The sequence below is a fragment of the Tachysurus vachellii genome, chromosome 7, assembly GCF_030014155.1.
Source record: "Tachysurus vachellii isolate PV-2020 chromosome 7, HZAU_Pvac_v1, whole genome shotgun sequence".
NCBI classification, from domain to species: Eukaryota; Metazoa; Chordata; class Actinopteri; order Siluriformes; family Bagridae; genus Tachysurus; species Tachysurus vachellii.
In genome coordinates, this window is record NC_083466.1 from 27,492,246 (window position 1) to 27,508,750 (window position 16,505).

At 37.0% G+C, this 16,505-nt stretch overlaps 1 protein-coding gene across 1 annotated transcript; it reads left to right on the plus strand.

The window, feature by feature from the left end:
* Positions 1–8,957: 8,957 nt before the first annotated feature.
* Positions 8,958–12,841, plus strand: LOC132849077 (E3 ubiquitin-protein ligase TRIM39-like). Its single transcript, XM_060875270.1, has 8 exons — positions 8,958–9,055; positions 9,421–9,518; positions 9,966–10,558; positions 10,658–10,753; positions 10,843–11,076; positions 11,167–11,314; positions 12,063–12,089; positions 12,179–12,841. Exons 3-8 carry the CDS (start codon positions 9,968–9,970, stop codon positions 12,730–12,732), a joined length of 1,650 nt encoding a protein of 549 aa, XP_060731253.1. The 5' UTR covers positions 8,958–9,055; positions 9,421–9,518; positions 9,966–9,967; the 3' UTR covers positions 12,733–12,841.
* Positions 12,842–16,505: the final 3,664 nt, after the last annotated feature.

Consider the following 16,505-nt stretch of genomic DNA (forward strand, 5'->3'; position numbering starts at 1 on the left):
GCGTGTTGTGGCCTTACGAGCTGAAATAAAACAAACAGATCACCTGAACAGATTCCCAGGCGGCTGGAACACGAAATTCCCTCCTCTGAAGCTGTACATCTTTCTGTAGTCCCTCCTCTACCGAACAGCAGCGATATCCTTTATCCCCATAGCAACGATACTCCAAAGCACGTCCGAGGTAAGTCCCAACTGGTCCATGAATTCCTCCCAGTCACATCGTTAACTAAACTAAACGTAATGTTTACTGTAGGAAAGCAGTCAGATAGTCACGAGAATTAGCGTAGCTTCGGCTGCTCTGTGCAGCACTCAGAAGAAACAAGTCGTAAACTTTACTCTTGTACAGATTATATACACAAATAAATAAATAAAAGTAGTAATAACACTCGGTCAGCCAAATACAGACGCTTTAACACATTTTGTCAGTGGTTATTTACTCTATATTAGCCTTAAAACCTGCAGGAGACAAAAAAAAACAAACTCTCACACCGAACTGCAGTTCTAAACTCCACCCCTTTATCCAATCATAATTCTCAGAATAACCTGCAGAGGTGGGAATAAGTGGGAAAAGGGCCAATCACAATAAAATGAACAAACTGCTAGGCAAAGCCACGTTTTTATACAGTGTATTACTAACAAACCTTATACATGCAGTAACTCTTAAAGGGGAAGTGCACAATTATTTTATCAGTATACACAGACACGGTTATGATATTATATGAACCACAAGCAATCATAAATGCCCCATTACATGAAAATAAAATAAATGATACTTAATATAACCCTAGCAGGGCTACATTTAATGTTTCAGCAGCACAAAGTGATTCAAATTAAAAAGATACCAAGGGAAATGGAGTCTTAAATTAAAGAACATTAAATATATGCATTAGAAATATTAATAAATGAATAATTAACGACAAATATATAGAATTAGAAATAAATAAAACATTTTAATTTGAAATACATTTAAGCATCTGATGTACATGTGAACTAAGGGGCACACACACATACACACACATACAGACACAAAACAAAAAATAATACACTAAATGTCTCCTTGTGTCATTTGCCCTTACGTTTAAACCTATCTTGCCCCATGTGTGTGTTTTAGGAGGGTGAGAGCGAGAGGCTCACAGAATCTTCCAAGAAGAGAAGGAGGATATGATGAAGACTCTGGCACATGAAGAGGAGTTACAACATTTCTTCTCAAAAATACATGGCTACTTTTGTGAACCCTGTGTGTGTGTGTGTGTGTGTGTGTGTGTGTGTGCATATGTACTTGTTTCCTCCTATTTTATCCTTTTGAGTGTCAACATGTGAAAGCATCTAAGTTTGAACCACGTGTGTGTTTTAGGAGTACAAGCGAGAGCTGGAGGCTCACAGTATCCTCCAGGCTGAGAACAGTGAGTCCATCACTCACCTGGAGGAAGAGAACAATGAGGAAGAGGACTCTGGTTTACCAGAAGGAGTTTCTGAAGGTAAACATTTCTCCTCGGGAATCTGTGTGCACTTCTTTTCTCATATTTTTCCTCACTTTTCCTCCAATACATTTAGACTGCATATGTTGAATATGTTGGTTTGTCCTTAAGCACTAGCCCACAGTGGACATGTACTGAACATCTCTAAAGTGTTTTTATTCAGGAGGTTCATTTAAAAGTGGAATAATTGTTCTGTAGAGTTTCACCCGGGATCACAAGTGGAAACTATTGTTAATAATTCAACACTTCAATTAGACAATGTGGGATTTTGTATTTTTTTTTTATTTTTATACCCAGTGTATGAACAGACCACGGCGCTGGCTCTTGTCCAACCATTTTATGACACTTGGAACTATTCCTGGAATTAATTTGATGTAATAATTATTCATTATTTGCACAATTTTGGATTTATTTGAAATTCTGATTTCTTTATTATTGTTTGTTATTGTGAGTTATTTTCACTTCCAAAATGGTATATTTTTGGAATTTCTTTTGTATGTTGCGCTGGACAAAAGAAGAACAGGAATCTAATGGAACAGGATACACTTATTAAAAGTCAATAAATGAGTCCAAGGCTGAGTTTGTACACTGGCATTGGGTGTCTTTATTTCACACACATACAAGGTTAAATTCAAATTCAATTTATTTGTATAGCACTTTTAACAATTCCCATTGTCTCAAAGAGAACAGAAGTATGGAAACAGAAGAGAGAGAAATAAAGAAATAATTATATAATAATAATAATAATAATAATAATAATAATAATAATAATAAGAAGAAGAAGAAGAAGAAGAAAATATATATATATATCAGAATCAGAAAGAGCTTTATTGCCAGGCATGTTTTCACATGCGAGGAATTTGTTTAGTGACGGAAGCTCCACAGTGTTACAGAATGACATATACAATATAGACGGAATTGTATGTACACATTTACAGGTGTGAAATTTGCAAGAGAAATATACATATACAAATATAGGCAATTTGTATGTACAAATGTGCAAGTATGAGAAAAATGTGCAATTGAAGTATACAATATGTACAATTTGTATGTACAAATGTGCAATTGTGAAATGTGCAGTTGAAGTAAACAGTATAGACAATTTGTATGTACAGATGTGCAAGTATGAAATATGCAATTGAAGTATACATAGTACAAATGTAATATACTGTATATCCCTAATGAGCAACTCAGAGGTGATGATGGCAAGGAAAAACTCCCTGAGATGATATGAGGAAGAAATCTTGAGGGGAACTAAGCTCAGAAGGGAACCCATCCTCATTTGGGTGACAATGGACAATATATAATGTAAATGTAAATAATGTCCTTTATACAACAGTTTATAATAGTGCAACCAAGAGCTCCTGAGGAACCAATGGGTCAGCGCAAAGTCTGAATTCACCACAGACCCAACACTAATTCCTTCCTTCCTTCAAATGATTTCTGATAAAGACCAGACCATACAGCTGACTGACAAAACATTGGTTCATAGAAGCCATGACAGTCTCCAGGCGGCTCTATCCATAACAATCCCATGAATCACTGGCTGACCATCCGGATCAATCCCTGGCAGGTTGACCACTGGGCGATGAGACGAATGTTAAGATTCCCAAGGTCATTGATATCCCCTCATCCAATGAACACTTTTATGTTGCTCTCATAGCTAACACTAATATCATCTGGACTGGCTAAAAATGTGTAAACAAAACAAAACAAAACTTAAATTAAAAAGTACTCATGTTCAATTACAGTAGATTTTCAAAATCAAAATTATTTATGAATGAAAAAACAATGTTTTTTCCTAATGAATTTAAACATCCCAGACCCCTGAAGCTCTGGTTGAATTACATTGTTTTTTTACAAAGACTAATATATTTGGCATTCACCTGTGAAACAATAAAAAGATGTCTATTTTATGAATAATAACCACCTCAGTTGAGCTGTCATTGTAGTGTCATGGTAATACCAACACACTCTGAAGGAGATACATGGTACAGTGGTGTTAAGGTGCAACCAAACATATATACAGAGTCATAGTTGAAAACTTTATGGGAGAGTGGCTTTTTGCTTAAAGGATCCACAAGAAAGCATGAAAGTGATCCAGTGAAGATACTGTTTGGTGTCATGAGACCATGTTTGAGGTACTGTATTTGGGCAAGTTTCATGCTTAGAACCAGGGCCTCTCATCAAAATGGAAGGCAGAATGGATAGATGGAGCAAAATACAAATGGATATTACAAAGAACATGCTGATGGATGGATGGATGGATAGATGGATTGATGTAGGGTAAACAACCCTTGTCAGTGGTCCATAAAATGCAATTTACTACTATAACCAATGCTGACTCTGTACTGTAATGAAGACTAAATTCTGACATGTTTAATACATGCGATTTCTCAATTAGGTTTCTTAATCAGTCAACATCCAGTGCTGAGAAAATATTTACAGTTATTTTTTACTCATTTTAGAACACCACAGAGGAGAAAATAGATGTTGTAAAGATCTTCACTGCTCTGATTCACTGCATTGAGAAAAGCCAGGCTGAGCTGCTTAAGGTGATGGAGGAGAAGCAGAAAGCAGCAGTGGGGCAGACTGAAGAGTTCATCAGACACCTGCAGTGTATAGTCAATGAATTAAAGAGGAGAAACACTGAGCTGGAGCAGCTCTCACACACCGAGGATCACCTCCACCTTCTACAGGTCAGAGTCCTGCTGTTTCTCAATAGCCATGCAGCACATGACAAGACAGCAGTCCCCATGCTAAAGAATTTCTTCTCTCTCTTCTGCTGAACTGTAGATTTTTTTTGTCAATGTGAGGTCCTTTATAATCTAGTACCTGATCTTATGCCAGCATTGACTCTCATCTCAATGTTAAGAGCACTGTCTCAGCTTCAAAAATCTCTCAATGAGGAAATTGAAAAGGTTCCTGAGATTAGAAAGTGCTGCTGTAACTACCTGATCAGTGAAAGAATTGTGGGGTTTGGCCAAAAAATATGTTTTAAAGAGAAATACAGTACTGTGCAAAAGTTTTAGGCAGGTGTGAAAAAATGCTGTAAACAAAGAATGTTTTAAAAAATGGAAGTGTTAAACATTTATTTTCATAAATGAACAAAATGCAGTGAATGAACAAAAGAGAAATCTAAATCAAATCATATTTGGTGTGACGACCCTTTGCCTTCAAAACAGCAGCAATTCTTCTAGGTACACTCGCACGTGGTTTTTGAAGGAACTCGGCTGGTAGGTTGTTCCAAACATCTTGGAGAACTAACCACAGATCTTCTGTGGATGTCGGCTTTCTCACATCCTTCTGTCTCTTCATGTAATCCCAGACACACTGGATGATGCTGAGATCAGGGCTCTGTGGGGGTCGTGCCATCACTTCATGCTGGTTTGAAGGCAAAAGGTAGTAACACCAAATATTGATTTGATTTAGATTTTTCTTTTGTTTGTTCACTTTGCATTTTGTAAATTGACAGAAATAAACACTCATTATTTATATTTCTGAAAGCATTCTTTGTTTACAGCATTTTTTCACACCTGCCTAAAACTTTTGCATAGTACTGTATATGTAATACACACAATTATTTAGCTGACTAAAAAAAAAACAAAAAAAAATCAAAACAAAAACAACAAAAAAACAAAAAACAAAGAAGCTGTGATAAAACCCAACATGATGATGAGACTGGATCACCACTTTGATTCAGATATTGCAAGCACGCAATAAAAAAAAATTAAAAATATTATGTGTTGAATACATTAATGCTATCTTATAGCGTCCTAAATGCTTCCCCACCTAGAAAATAGGTGGTTTACAACCAAAGGTTACATGTTTGTTGTTTAACACATCTAGCTGTAAATATCAGTAAGTGAAAGCTGAGATTGTGATTTATTAACAAAAGAATCTGCCTTGCTTTTGGAGATGGAATTTGTTTGTCTAACAAACCTGATCTTTATGAGCAAAAAATAATATTTTACAGAATATAATAATGTCTTTTAATTGATCCAAACAGAAAAGAAGCAAATTCAACAATATTCAGGTGTGTGGTGTAATGAGTCTGTCTGTGTTTTGCCCTGTTTCTGTCTGCTGTCTTGCCCTGCTGTTAATTGATTGCTCCGCCCACTCATTTGTTGCCATGGACACTCATTGAACTCATTCATTCCCTCTCGTTTGTTGTCATAGTTACTCATTGTCTCTGCTTTGTTATTGGTTCCTGTCTGATATATATACACTTTTTGTGTACTTCCCTGGTGCTAGTCGTTGTTTATGTTTCTGTTTCCTGTTAGCTCTGTGTTCTGCTTAGTTTTGCCTGTCTGTCTGTTTATCTGTTTCTTGGTTTTGATTATTAAATGTTTAGACTGCATTTGGATCCTCTCTCACCTTTGCTGCATCGTAACATGTGTTTTCTTAAACGTTTTTTTTTATTATTATTTAGAATTTTGGATTCTCCTCAGGGAGATTTTACCATGAGTTGCAGGTCAAAAGTAAGAATAGGTGGGATATAGGAGTGGCCCGAGGGTCTGTTAATGGGAAAACGGAGATGTTTCTGAGGAATAACACTGAATATAAAGTCTGTGACTCCTTCTGTTCCTACTTGAAACCGGCTCCTCATAAGGTCGGTGTGTAAAGGATTATAAGGATGGCCTGATCTTCAATAATGTTGATACAGGTAAAAACTCAGCACCACTGATCATCACACCTGTGCAATCTAAAAACTTTTCCCCATAGAAAACAACTCTGTGGTGGGACTAAGCTAATAGCTACTAAAAGAGAGTTTTTTAACATTTATTTTGGGTTAATGTCAGTGGTGTAGTCCAATCTAAAGCAGTGTGTATACAATTGATCTATGGGTCAGGAGTAAATTAGCTGAATTGATGTAAAATATTTGAAAGGCCTCCATTAGGGACCATGAAAATAAAATGATCCATTGAGTAAAATTTGCTCATTAGGGAACTAAATAAATATTCTCAAAATAATTCATTTACTTGTTTATTACCACCAGTGTGTTTATTTACGTATTTTTGCAAATGTTATTGTGTGTGTGATGTGTATTATCCAGCCCATGTAACATCAGATTAAGTTTAATGTGACTTGTTTCACACCTGAAATATATTTATAATAAAAATGAACCAGACATATATTTCTCACCCATCATTACAAGTTCATGTGTGAATCTGGTTCAAGCTTCATTTTCAAGACACACCTCTGTTTTTTAATATCATCATGCTTCCATAATTGCCTCCCTAAGCGTCAGTGCTGCTCTGAGATTATTTTTAGCTTTATCAGGTTTGTCTAGATCATGTGCTTTATTTGCCCTCTCCAGGGAGGATTTTTTCTTTTCCTTTTAACGTTCAGATGTTAATCTGTAAACTGTATTTTTGTGATCATCACAATGCTGAAAAATCATATACATGTCAGGTCTGTAAGATGAAAATGTGAGAAAAGTACATTTCAACATTTGTCATGCTCTGAAACTACATTCAAAGTGAATTCAATTAAACATGTGACACCACGTGACTAATATGTGAGCAATAAATTATTAAAAATATCCTTAAAAATAATCTAGGAAATTGTAAAAAAAGAAAAGAAAATTTAAAAACAAATGAAAATGAAGCCTGTCAATATGTAAAGCTCTACATTCTGTTATGTCAAGAATTGGTAATACTAATATAAAATAAGAATAAAAATGTTCATTAAGATAGGAAACTATCATGAGCAGTAATTACTGTAGTATTCATGTTATCCAGCAACATGAGCACGGACTAGAGAAAGCTGCAGGTCTTCAAAATGTTATGCATAAAATGAGAATCTAGTCAATAAATTGTCATTCACCTGGAATACTGTATGACAGAAGTAACACAAGTCTGTACTCTACTTGCAAACCCCCAAATTTGTGAACTCAACCATCTAATAATCTTAAAGGTAAGGTCACTCCTGATCCATGATGAATCCTGAGTTTCCACCAGACTCTCCTCTATACTGTTAACTGGTGTCCAATGCTGGTATGATATGTGGAAGTTAAGATCACCTTCGGTACAAACTCTTCAATAAGTGCTTCATTTTGGTCAGGGATCCCAGTCTATCCTGGGAACACGTTCACATTAGGGCATGCTTGAGAGTTTGAAGGAAAATGGTGGACTATAAGGATATCAGGAAAACATGCAGAACCCCACACAGAGTAATGGGGTAATTTGCCATATTGCTATGTTTTACATGCAGAAAAGAGAAATAACTATGGACACATCCATAAAAGCATATCTGTTGTGTGTTTTAGTTCTAATAATCAAACCTTAGTTTGAATACTAATAACGTTCTGCTATATAGAACAGCAGACAATAGCAAGTTTTATTAGTCATTTAACTCAAATTTAATGAACGATTACTCCTATGGATGATGGCTATCTTCAAAAACAGCGGTCACACATTTACATTTATTCATTTAGCAGATTCTTTTATCCAATGTGACATACAAATGAGGAAATATAAGCAAAAGCAAGCTTAGCATAGGGGGGCAAGGTGGCTTAGTTAGCACGTTCGCCTCACACCTCCAGGGTTGGGGGTTCGATTCCCACCTCCGCCTTGTGTGTGTGGAGTTTGCATGTTCTCCCCGTGCCTCGGGGGTTTCCTCCAGGTACTCCGGTTTCCTCCCCTGGTCCAAAGACATGCATGGTAGGTTGATTGGCATCTCTGGAAAATTGTCTGTAGTGTGTGATTGTGTGAGTGAATGAGAGTGTGTGTGCCCTGCGATGGGTTGGCACTCCATCCAGGGTGTATCCTGCCTTGATGCCCGATGACGCCTGATATAGGCACAGGCTCCCCGTGACCCGAGGTAGATCGGATAAGCGGTAGAAAATGAGAGACAGAGCTTAGCATGATCAGTGTTATGGATTTAAGTAAGTACTGTGTCTGTATATTAACTGATCTAAAGCCAGTAATGCCAAAATCTAATTTAAATATAAAGAGAGAAAACTTTGGCAGTATGTGAAGCTATGTTGATTTGGGAGACATTTTTTGTGGCTTTTACTGGTCAGAGGTGGAGAATGACTGATTGTATGTCTGGAACAGTGACAAGCTGGTCACATCTCAGTAATAACTGTACATAATGATTTAGAATCCTTAGACAAACATAGTGAGGCAGATTCTGCTCATTAAAAAAAAAAGATGTGCAGCTTAATCTCAGACACTTTTATGTAACTTACACCGGATTTAACTTTTGTTCATTTCTGAACACTAAATGTCTTCACACCTATTTACTGGGCAGACAATGAGGAAAGGAGGAACCACCCCTGTGACTCACAGTTCTCATTCTGTAACAGCATGATTCATTCCTCATATGTTCTGGAGAATTTCTACACGGATGGCTGACATGTGCCATGTTAAAAAAAAACTAAACAAAAACAATAGGAGTGGCCTTGTGATGTCACTCAGGTTAGGCAATCACTAACTGCATAACCAGTTTCTAACCAGAATACAGATACCTTTATCGGAACAACATCTCTATGCTACGGCACCTATGGTTTTTATCCAAGTGAAGGTGAAAGCTGGGGGAGGACAAAAAAGATAAAAACGGAGAGGGAAAAAAAGGTAAAATAAAAAAAATGTAAAAAAATGTTTCTTTCTTTTATTGCATGCTACTTTTGCAAACTGTTCAGCAATGTTCTAATACTGATTGTGACACTTGTCCTGTGTTTTGTCAATTGTTAAATTGATTTAAATGTTACAACAATGATATTTAAAAATATATACTGTATACAATTTTATTAATAAAAACAGCTTATGTGGATACTGTAGGCGAGGATCGGATTTGGAGAATGCATTCCCGTAACAATAAAGTAGAGAAACAGGTTTAAGGAGAGGCTGTGTGAATGTTAATTGTTTTAATGCTATTTGTTTACATTACATAAACATCACTATCATATTTCGGTAAAAGACTTGCCATATACTTGCAGGGCTCTCAAGTTTTGAAGACAGGCAAGAGTGACATCTCCAACCCCCAGCGACACCCCCCATAAAAAAAGGATCACTGACTACATTTTAACCAAATACAGTAATTTGTACAATTTCCATTTATTAATTTGTGTGTGTGTGTGAGAGAGAGCGAGAGAGAGAGAGAGAGAGAGAGAGAGAGAGAGAGAGAGTTAAATCTTACCCATATACAATAGTGCTATTTTCTGATTGGCTATTGTGTAGCCTCTTTTTTTGATTGGCTGATAAGTGTCAGGCTCGACTAAGAGCTCCAGGGGAGACGCACTTGATTCCTGCCCGGTTCCATAGAGACAGCGGTGCGGACAGATACATTTTGGGCAGTGTGGCATATTAAATATATGATAAATAGTCAAAAAAGTTTTTCTGCGTGAGAAATACAATGTGTGGCAGGAGAGCGTGACAAAAGACTGAAATGAGTGACTGTCACGCTCAATGCGTGATACTTGATAGCCCTGTACTTGTAAAATGAGGCCTCTTCTAAAACTAATATTTTCGTTTCTTCTGTTAGTCATGGCTTCGTCTAGCAGTCTCTTACATGAAGAGCAGCTCCAGTGCTCCATCTGTCTGGATGTGTTCACCAATCCTGTCTCTACTCCGTGTGGACACAACTTCTGTATGATCTGTCTCAACGAGTTCTGGGACAGTACTTCACATTACCAGTGTCCAATGTGCTTAGCAGAATTCCCCAAAAGACCAGAGCTCCGGGTGAATACCTTTATTTCTGAACTGTGTACTCAGTTTAAGATGTCAGTTCAGGTGAAATCCAGCAGCATAGCAGATCAACCTTCATACCTCAAACCTAAAGGAGTTCTGTGTGACACCTGCACCAAGGAAAAGGCTGAGGCTCTAAGGTCCTGCCTGGACTGTGGGGTTTCTTTATGCATTACTCATCTGTTGCCCCATAAAACTACAGTTAAATTAAAAAAACACAAACTGATCGACCCTGTGGAGAACCTGGAGGACTACATCTGCCAGAAACATGAGAGACCCCTTCAGCTGTTCTGTAGAGATGACCAGATGTGTGTGTGTCAGTTCTGTATTTTGGGAGACCACAAAACTCACAAAACTGTTCCTATTGAGGAGGAAATTCAAGAGAAGAAGGTGAGAGGTTTATATAGTCTGAGAAATTATATTTGTTGTTCTGACATTTGTAAATGGACTAGTTCTAATTGTGGCATCATATTTGTATCATTATATTAGAGTCACCTTCGGGAGACACAGAAACATGTTCAGAAGATGATCCAAAACCAAGAAGAAAAGATGGAGGTGCTCAAACAGTCTATTGAACTCAATAAAGTGAGTAAAAACTATGTTTCTAAACTAGTGATTACTAACAAGAACTGAATTCTCAAGAAAAATAATAACACAATCTATTACTATGGTAGAAACACTCAGACAAAGAAAAAACAGAAAGCATGAAGATGTTCAGTGCTCTGATGCGCTGCATTGAGAGAAGCCAGGCAGACATACTTAAGTTGATTGAAGAAAAGCAGAAAGCAGCAGAGAGGCAGGCTGAACAATTGATTAGAGAGCTGGAGCAGGAGATCACTGAGCTGAAGGCAAAAAACAATGACATGATACAGCTCATAAATACACAGGATCACCTGAAGTTCCTACAGGTTAGAGACACTTCGTCATTTTCTCTATAATAATATCATACAGCAGATCAACGGTGCTCATGAGGGATTTCTTTTCTCTCTGGACTTTAGATTTACCCATTTCTCCACGGACCTTTACACAACACCAACTGGAATAATGTCAGAATTCATTCTCCTCTGAGTGTAGAGCCACTGAGGAGAGCTCTGCGTCAGCTTCAGGAGTCTCTCAATGAGGAGATTAAGAAGCTCCCAGAGATTGGTGAGTTCTTGTAACTGCAACATCAGAAAGAATCTGTAGAATCAGAAGAATTCTTTCTCCAACTCATGTTTGAAATCCACCTACTGTATGAGAGGAACATCTCTACCCGGTTGCTGATTGGTAGCCCTGGTCACAATCCTCCTTATTGCAAACAATCTTTCATTTTCTTCTATCATTTCTTCAATTACTTGAGGGAATCACTTGAGTTGAAGGCCTGAAGGACAAATACATGTTATTACATAGCATGGAGAAGTCTGTAGTTATTGAACGCTCAACATCCAGGCCACTAATCAAGTGAATAATCTTTCATTGTCATTACAACCATAAATACCTGGTGCAGTGCACCGTGTAATGAAAAGACATTCCTTAAGGACCATGGTGCTTCTAATAAAGCATGGGGCATTTAAAATCTTCCTACCCAGCGAGGCAACACCACACATAAACCCAGCCAATACAAGCTAAGAGGGAATGCAGCAGGTCCTTCACAGATGTCCCTCACATAGGTGGAACTTCACACTATATGTTTCAGGAAACATATAAATTTTAACAGAATAGAGGAAATGATATAATAAAATGAATTTCACAACATCTGTGTTACAATACGAAATTGCTACGATATGTTTATAATAGCATCTAATAAGTTTCTTCTGCCTTTCCATTTTGGAAATATGCTTAGATTATGACAGATTATTTTTAGAATTGAATTATAATAAAAATGGTGTGTAACAGTGATTTTTTCCCCTAATAGAACTGAAGATATATCAACAATATGCAGGCATGTTGGCTTTCATTCAATTTATAACTAAATATACCTGTATTTGATATTATACCTTGAATAATGTTAACCCTCTCTCTTTCTCGCAGTGGACGTGACTCTGGATCCTGATACAGCAAATTCTAAACTTATTCTGTCTAATGATAGGAAACAAGTGAGATATGAGACCAAAGGACAGAATGTACCTGATAACCCAGAGAGGTTTAAGCGTTGTGTCAATGTTCTGGGAAAAGAGGGCTTCTCCTCGGGGAGAATTTATTATGATGTGCAAGTCAGAGGGAAAACAGCTTGGGATTTAGGAGTGGCCCGAGAGTCTGGAAACAGGAAAGGGGAAATTATATTCAATCCAAAGAATGGATACTGGGTTGTGATGCTGAGAAATAAGGCTGAATATAAGGCTTGTGATTCTCACCTAATTCCCCTTACACTGAAACAGGCTCCTCAGAAGGTGGGGATCTTTGTGGATTATGAGGAAGGTTTGATCTCCTTCTATGATGTTGAGGCCAAATCTCATATTTACTCTTTCACTGGTCAGACTTTCACTGAGAAACTCTATCCATTCTTTAGCCCTTGTCTTAATAATGGCAGTAAAAACTCAGGACCGCTAGTCATCACGTCTATTGAACATTATTTTTCTACATAAAACAACTTCACGGAATAAAAATTAAAGCAATATATGCAGAAATTAGACAACTGCTTTTGAGGTTAGAAGATATTTAATTAAAAATTAAATACATTTTATTTTACTTGGTGTTTGCAACCAGAAAGTATTAGAAAATAAAACTACATAACTGAGTAATAATTTTTGGAAAGATCATTTGTTTTTTCTTTGATGTGTAAAAAGAAAAATACTTTTCAAAATAATTGTATTTGTTTTGTACTTTTAACCATGCACATTGTGTCAATGAAGATTTACAGAAATAAAAAATAGAGAACAAAAATGACAAAGTTTACAATTAAATTAATCTTCTTCTACTTTTGGCTTTTCCCATTAGGGTATCTCCTCTTTGTCCTTCCTCTTGAGCTCTTACCTGGCAGCTCCATCTCCAACATCCTTCTACCTTTATAACCATCTCCCTCCTCTGTACATATCCACACCATCTCAATCTAACCTCTCTGGCCTTGTCCCCAAAACAAACAACCTGAGCTGTCAACCTGATGTGCTCGTTTCTAATCTTGTCCATCCTTGTTACTCCTAAAGAGAACCTCAACTTCTTGATTCGCCTCAGAGCCTTCCTCACCTCATCCTTTCCAATATTTCCTATTTCCTGCTCTACTATTTCACCTTCCCCTTCCCTTCTTTCCCTCTCATTTTTCTCATTTAACAGCTCCTCAAAATATTGCTTCCATCTTCTCTGCACACTCTCCTCAACTGTTAGAACCTTTCCATCTCTATCTTTAATTCCCTTATCTGTTGCACATCCTTCTCATCTCTATCTCTCTGTCTTGTACAAGTCCTTATTGCCTTCCCTCGTGTCTAGCCTTTGCCACGTCCCTCTTGACTTTGCACTTGGATTCCTTTAAATTCTGTCTATTTTCATCTGTTCTTTTTTTTTAGCTAGCCTCTTCCTCTGAATGCTGTCCTGTACTGCCTCATTCCACCACCATGTTTCCTTAACTTTTTTCTCCTTCCTGAGGACACATCTAGCACCCTCATACCTGTCTCCCTGATCAGTTCTGCTGTAGTTTCCCAGTCATCTGGAATCTCTTCCTGACCACCCAAAGCCTGTCTCTGCTTCTGTCTGAATTCCTCATAACATTCTTAAACTTCCACCACTTGGTCTTCTTTTCTATCTTCCCTCTCCTCGTCTTTCTGACCACCAGAGACATTCTACACATCACTATCTAAGAATGTAGTCTATCTGCGTACTCCTAACTCCACTCTTATATGTAACTATATGTTCCTCTCTCTTCTGGAAATAAGTGTAAACTACATCTACTTCCACCTGCTTAGCAAAGTGTACCATCATCTGTCCTTCTAGGTTCCTTTACTTAACACCAAACCTGCCCATTGCCTCCACATCACCTCTGTTCCCCTCACCAACATGCCCTGCTCTAATCACTACTCTCTCCCATCTGGGAATATTCTCTATTATCTCACTCCAGAATCTCTCCTGACTGACCACATTCAACATCACTACTGTACTTCAATTTCTAACTTTAAACTGATGACCCTGTCTGACATTCTTTTCACCTCTAAAACATTCCTCACAAACTCATACTTAAGGATCACTCCTACCTCATTACTCTTCCTATCCACTCCATAATAAACATTGTCAACAGTGCCAGTGGCAGTAGTTGTTAACCTGAGCCTTGACCGATCCTTTATGGAATGACCACTGATGATTTGCATGAATACATTTGGCATGTTTTACGCCAGTTGCCCTTACTGATGCAATTCTCTCTATTTTCCTGGATTGGGATCGGCACAAAGGTCACTGTCTTGCAACCCCTGTGGCTAGATATTTTAAAATTAAATAAATATTTCTCCCTTATCATTCAAAAATATTCTGGTTGTAATTTCTGACTACCCACATAATAAATTCATTGTTAAAACTGTTAAAATGGTTAAAATTGAATTCCTTTAGGATCATATTGTGTGAAACACTATTTCACTAAACAATGTAAAATATATATTAAATTTACTTGCTTAATGTGACTTTTGCTCCTGAACCTCAGCGCACAGCGTCTCCACATCAGGGCTGTATGACGTCGCCTTCATCTTCACACAAGACTGTAAGGTTTCGTCTGTAAGCCGTGAACGGTGTTTGTTTTTAATGTAGTTCATGTTAGAGAAGACCTGCTCACATATGTATGTGGAGCCGAAGCTCGACAAGACTCCAAATGCGTACTTTTTCATGTTTGTGTAAGTGTCAGGGATGGCATTCCACGTTTCAAACACAAGTTTGTCCGGCTTTTTTTCTCTCATCTCCATCCGAATATTTTTCAGCAAAGGCTGTGTTTATTGTGGAAATGCCTAGCAACATTTGACTTTTTGTTGTTCGCAAATTTTTCACCACATATTAGGCATACTGGGAAGCCACTCTCATCAGCAGTAAAAGCAAATGAATCTGTCCACATCTCATTAAATGTTCTGTTTTCTTCAGAAACTTTTCTTTTCTTGCATTTATCCATGTTTGACTACCTGGGGTTGAAAAGCTTGATCTGAACTGAATGGAATTTTCAGTTTTGCAAGAAATTATTTTTAAAAAAACTAACTAACTAAAATAAAATAAATTTAAATTAAATATTTATTTTCCAAATCTACAGGGAGCCGCAGCAGAGGGATGTAAGAACCATTTGCGGCTCTGGAGCCGCGGGTTGCCGACCCCTGGTCTAACCAAGGAACAACCTAGTTCAGCTGGCTACCATTCACTTTTTCACCTTTTTTTGTGCACTGAACTTGTACTGTGTCATTAACGTTATAAAGTAATAAAATCTGCAGTTAACTGCAGTTTATTTGACATTAAAGCAAGTCAGCTGACAGCTATGTAATGTCTGATTTCATCGTGGTACTAGTAAAGTATTGCTTATACTAGCTAACTTAAATTAGACTCTAACTAGATGTTATATAACTAGAAACATTTAATAATTTAATTACTTAACTATTTAATTAATTTTTTACAGTTTGAAAACAACACACGTTACTTACGCATTGCGTTACTCTGATTACAATAGAGGTTTATACCTGTATTGCAGCTGTCCTTTTCAGTGCCAGAGTATACAGTAAGATCACAACTGCTGTAGGTTGAAGGAGCTCTGGTGACATGTAGGGTCGCTTATTAACCACGTCAATTTATTCACAAGATATGGTGTTATCTTTAATCTTGTCTTATCACTACTTGACTATTTCATTTTTTTTTTAGAATACAAACATAACATGCTGTGTATGACTGTGTATATGACAAATAAAATTTAGAGTAGTGCCTTTGGTGACTTTTAATATTGATCTATGTATTAAAAACATCATGGAAGTTCAATCAGTAGTGGAGGCGGAGGTGGTTGAATAAATGCAAGCCATTTGTCATGTCTCAGTGGCTCAGTGATCAGGAAATTATTTTCTATTTTAAAATGTAAATATTTGTTGAATAATGATGTATCATATTTATCAATGTAAATGACTGACCAACAGTTCATTTGTAAAAAGGTTTTTGTTTTTTTTTGAGCAAAGAGAGACATAACTCCATCTACTCCTGAATAAACAGTTACAGATCATGAATAAATAAATTGATAAATTGTTGATTATATTAAATATTATAGATTATAATAAGATAATCAATTCCTGCAAAATAACTCTTTTTTTATTATCAAATATGTGGAGGATCATAAAACAGGCTGTTGATGATTGTGTGAATTTCTGCCTACTAGAGGCACAAATCTGTAATTAAGATTTTTTTGTTTATTTTTGAAGGGAAA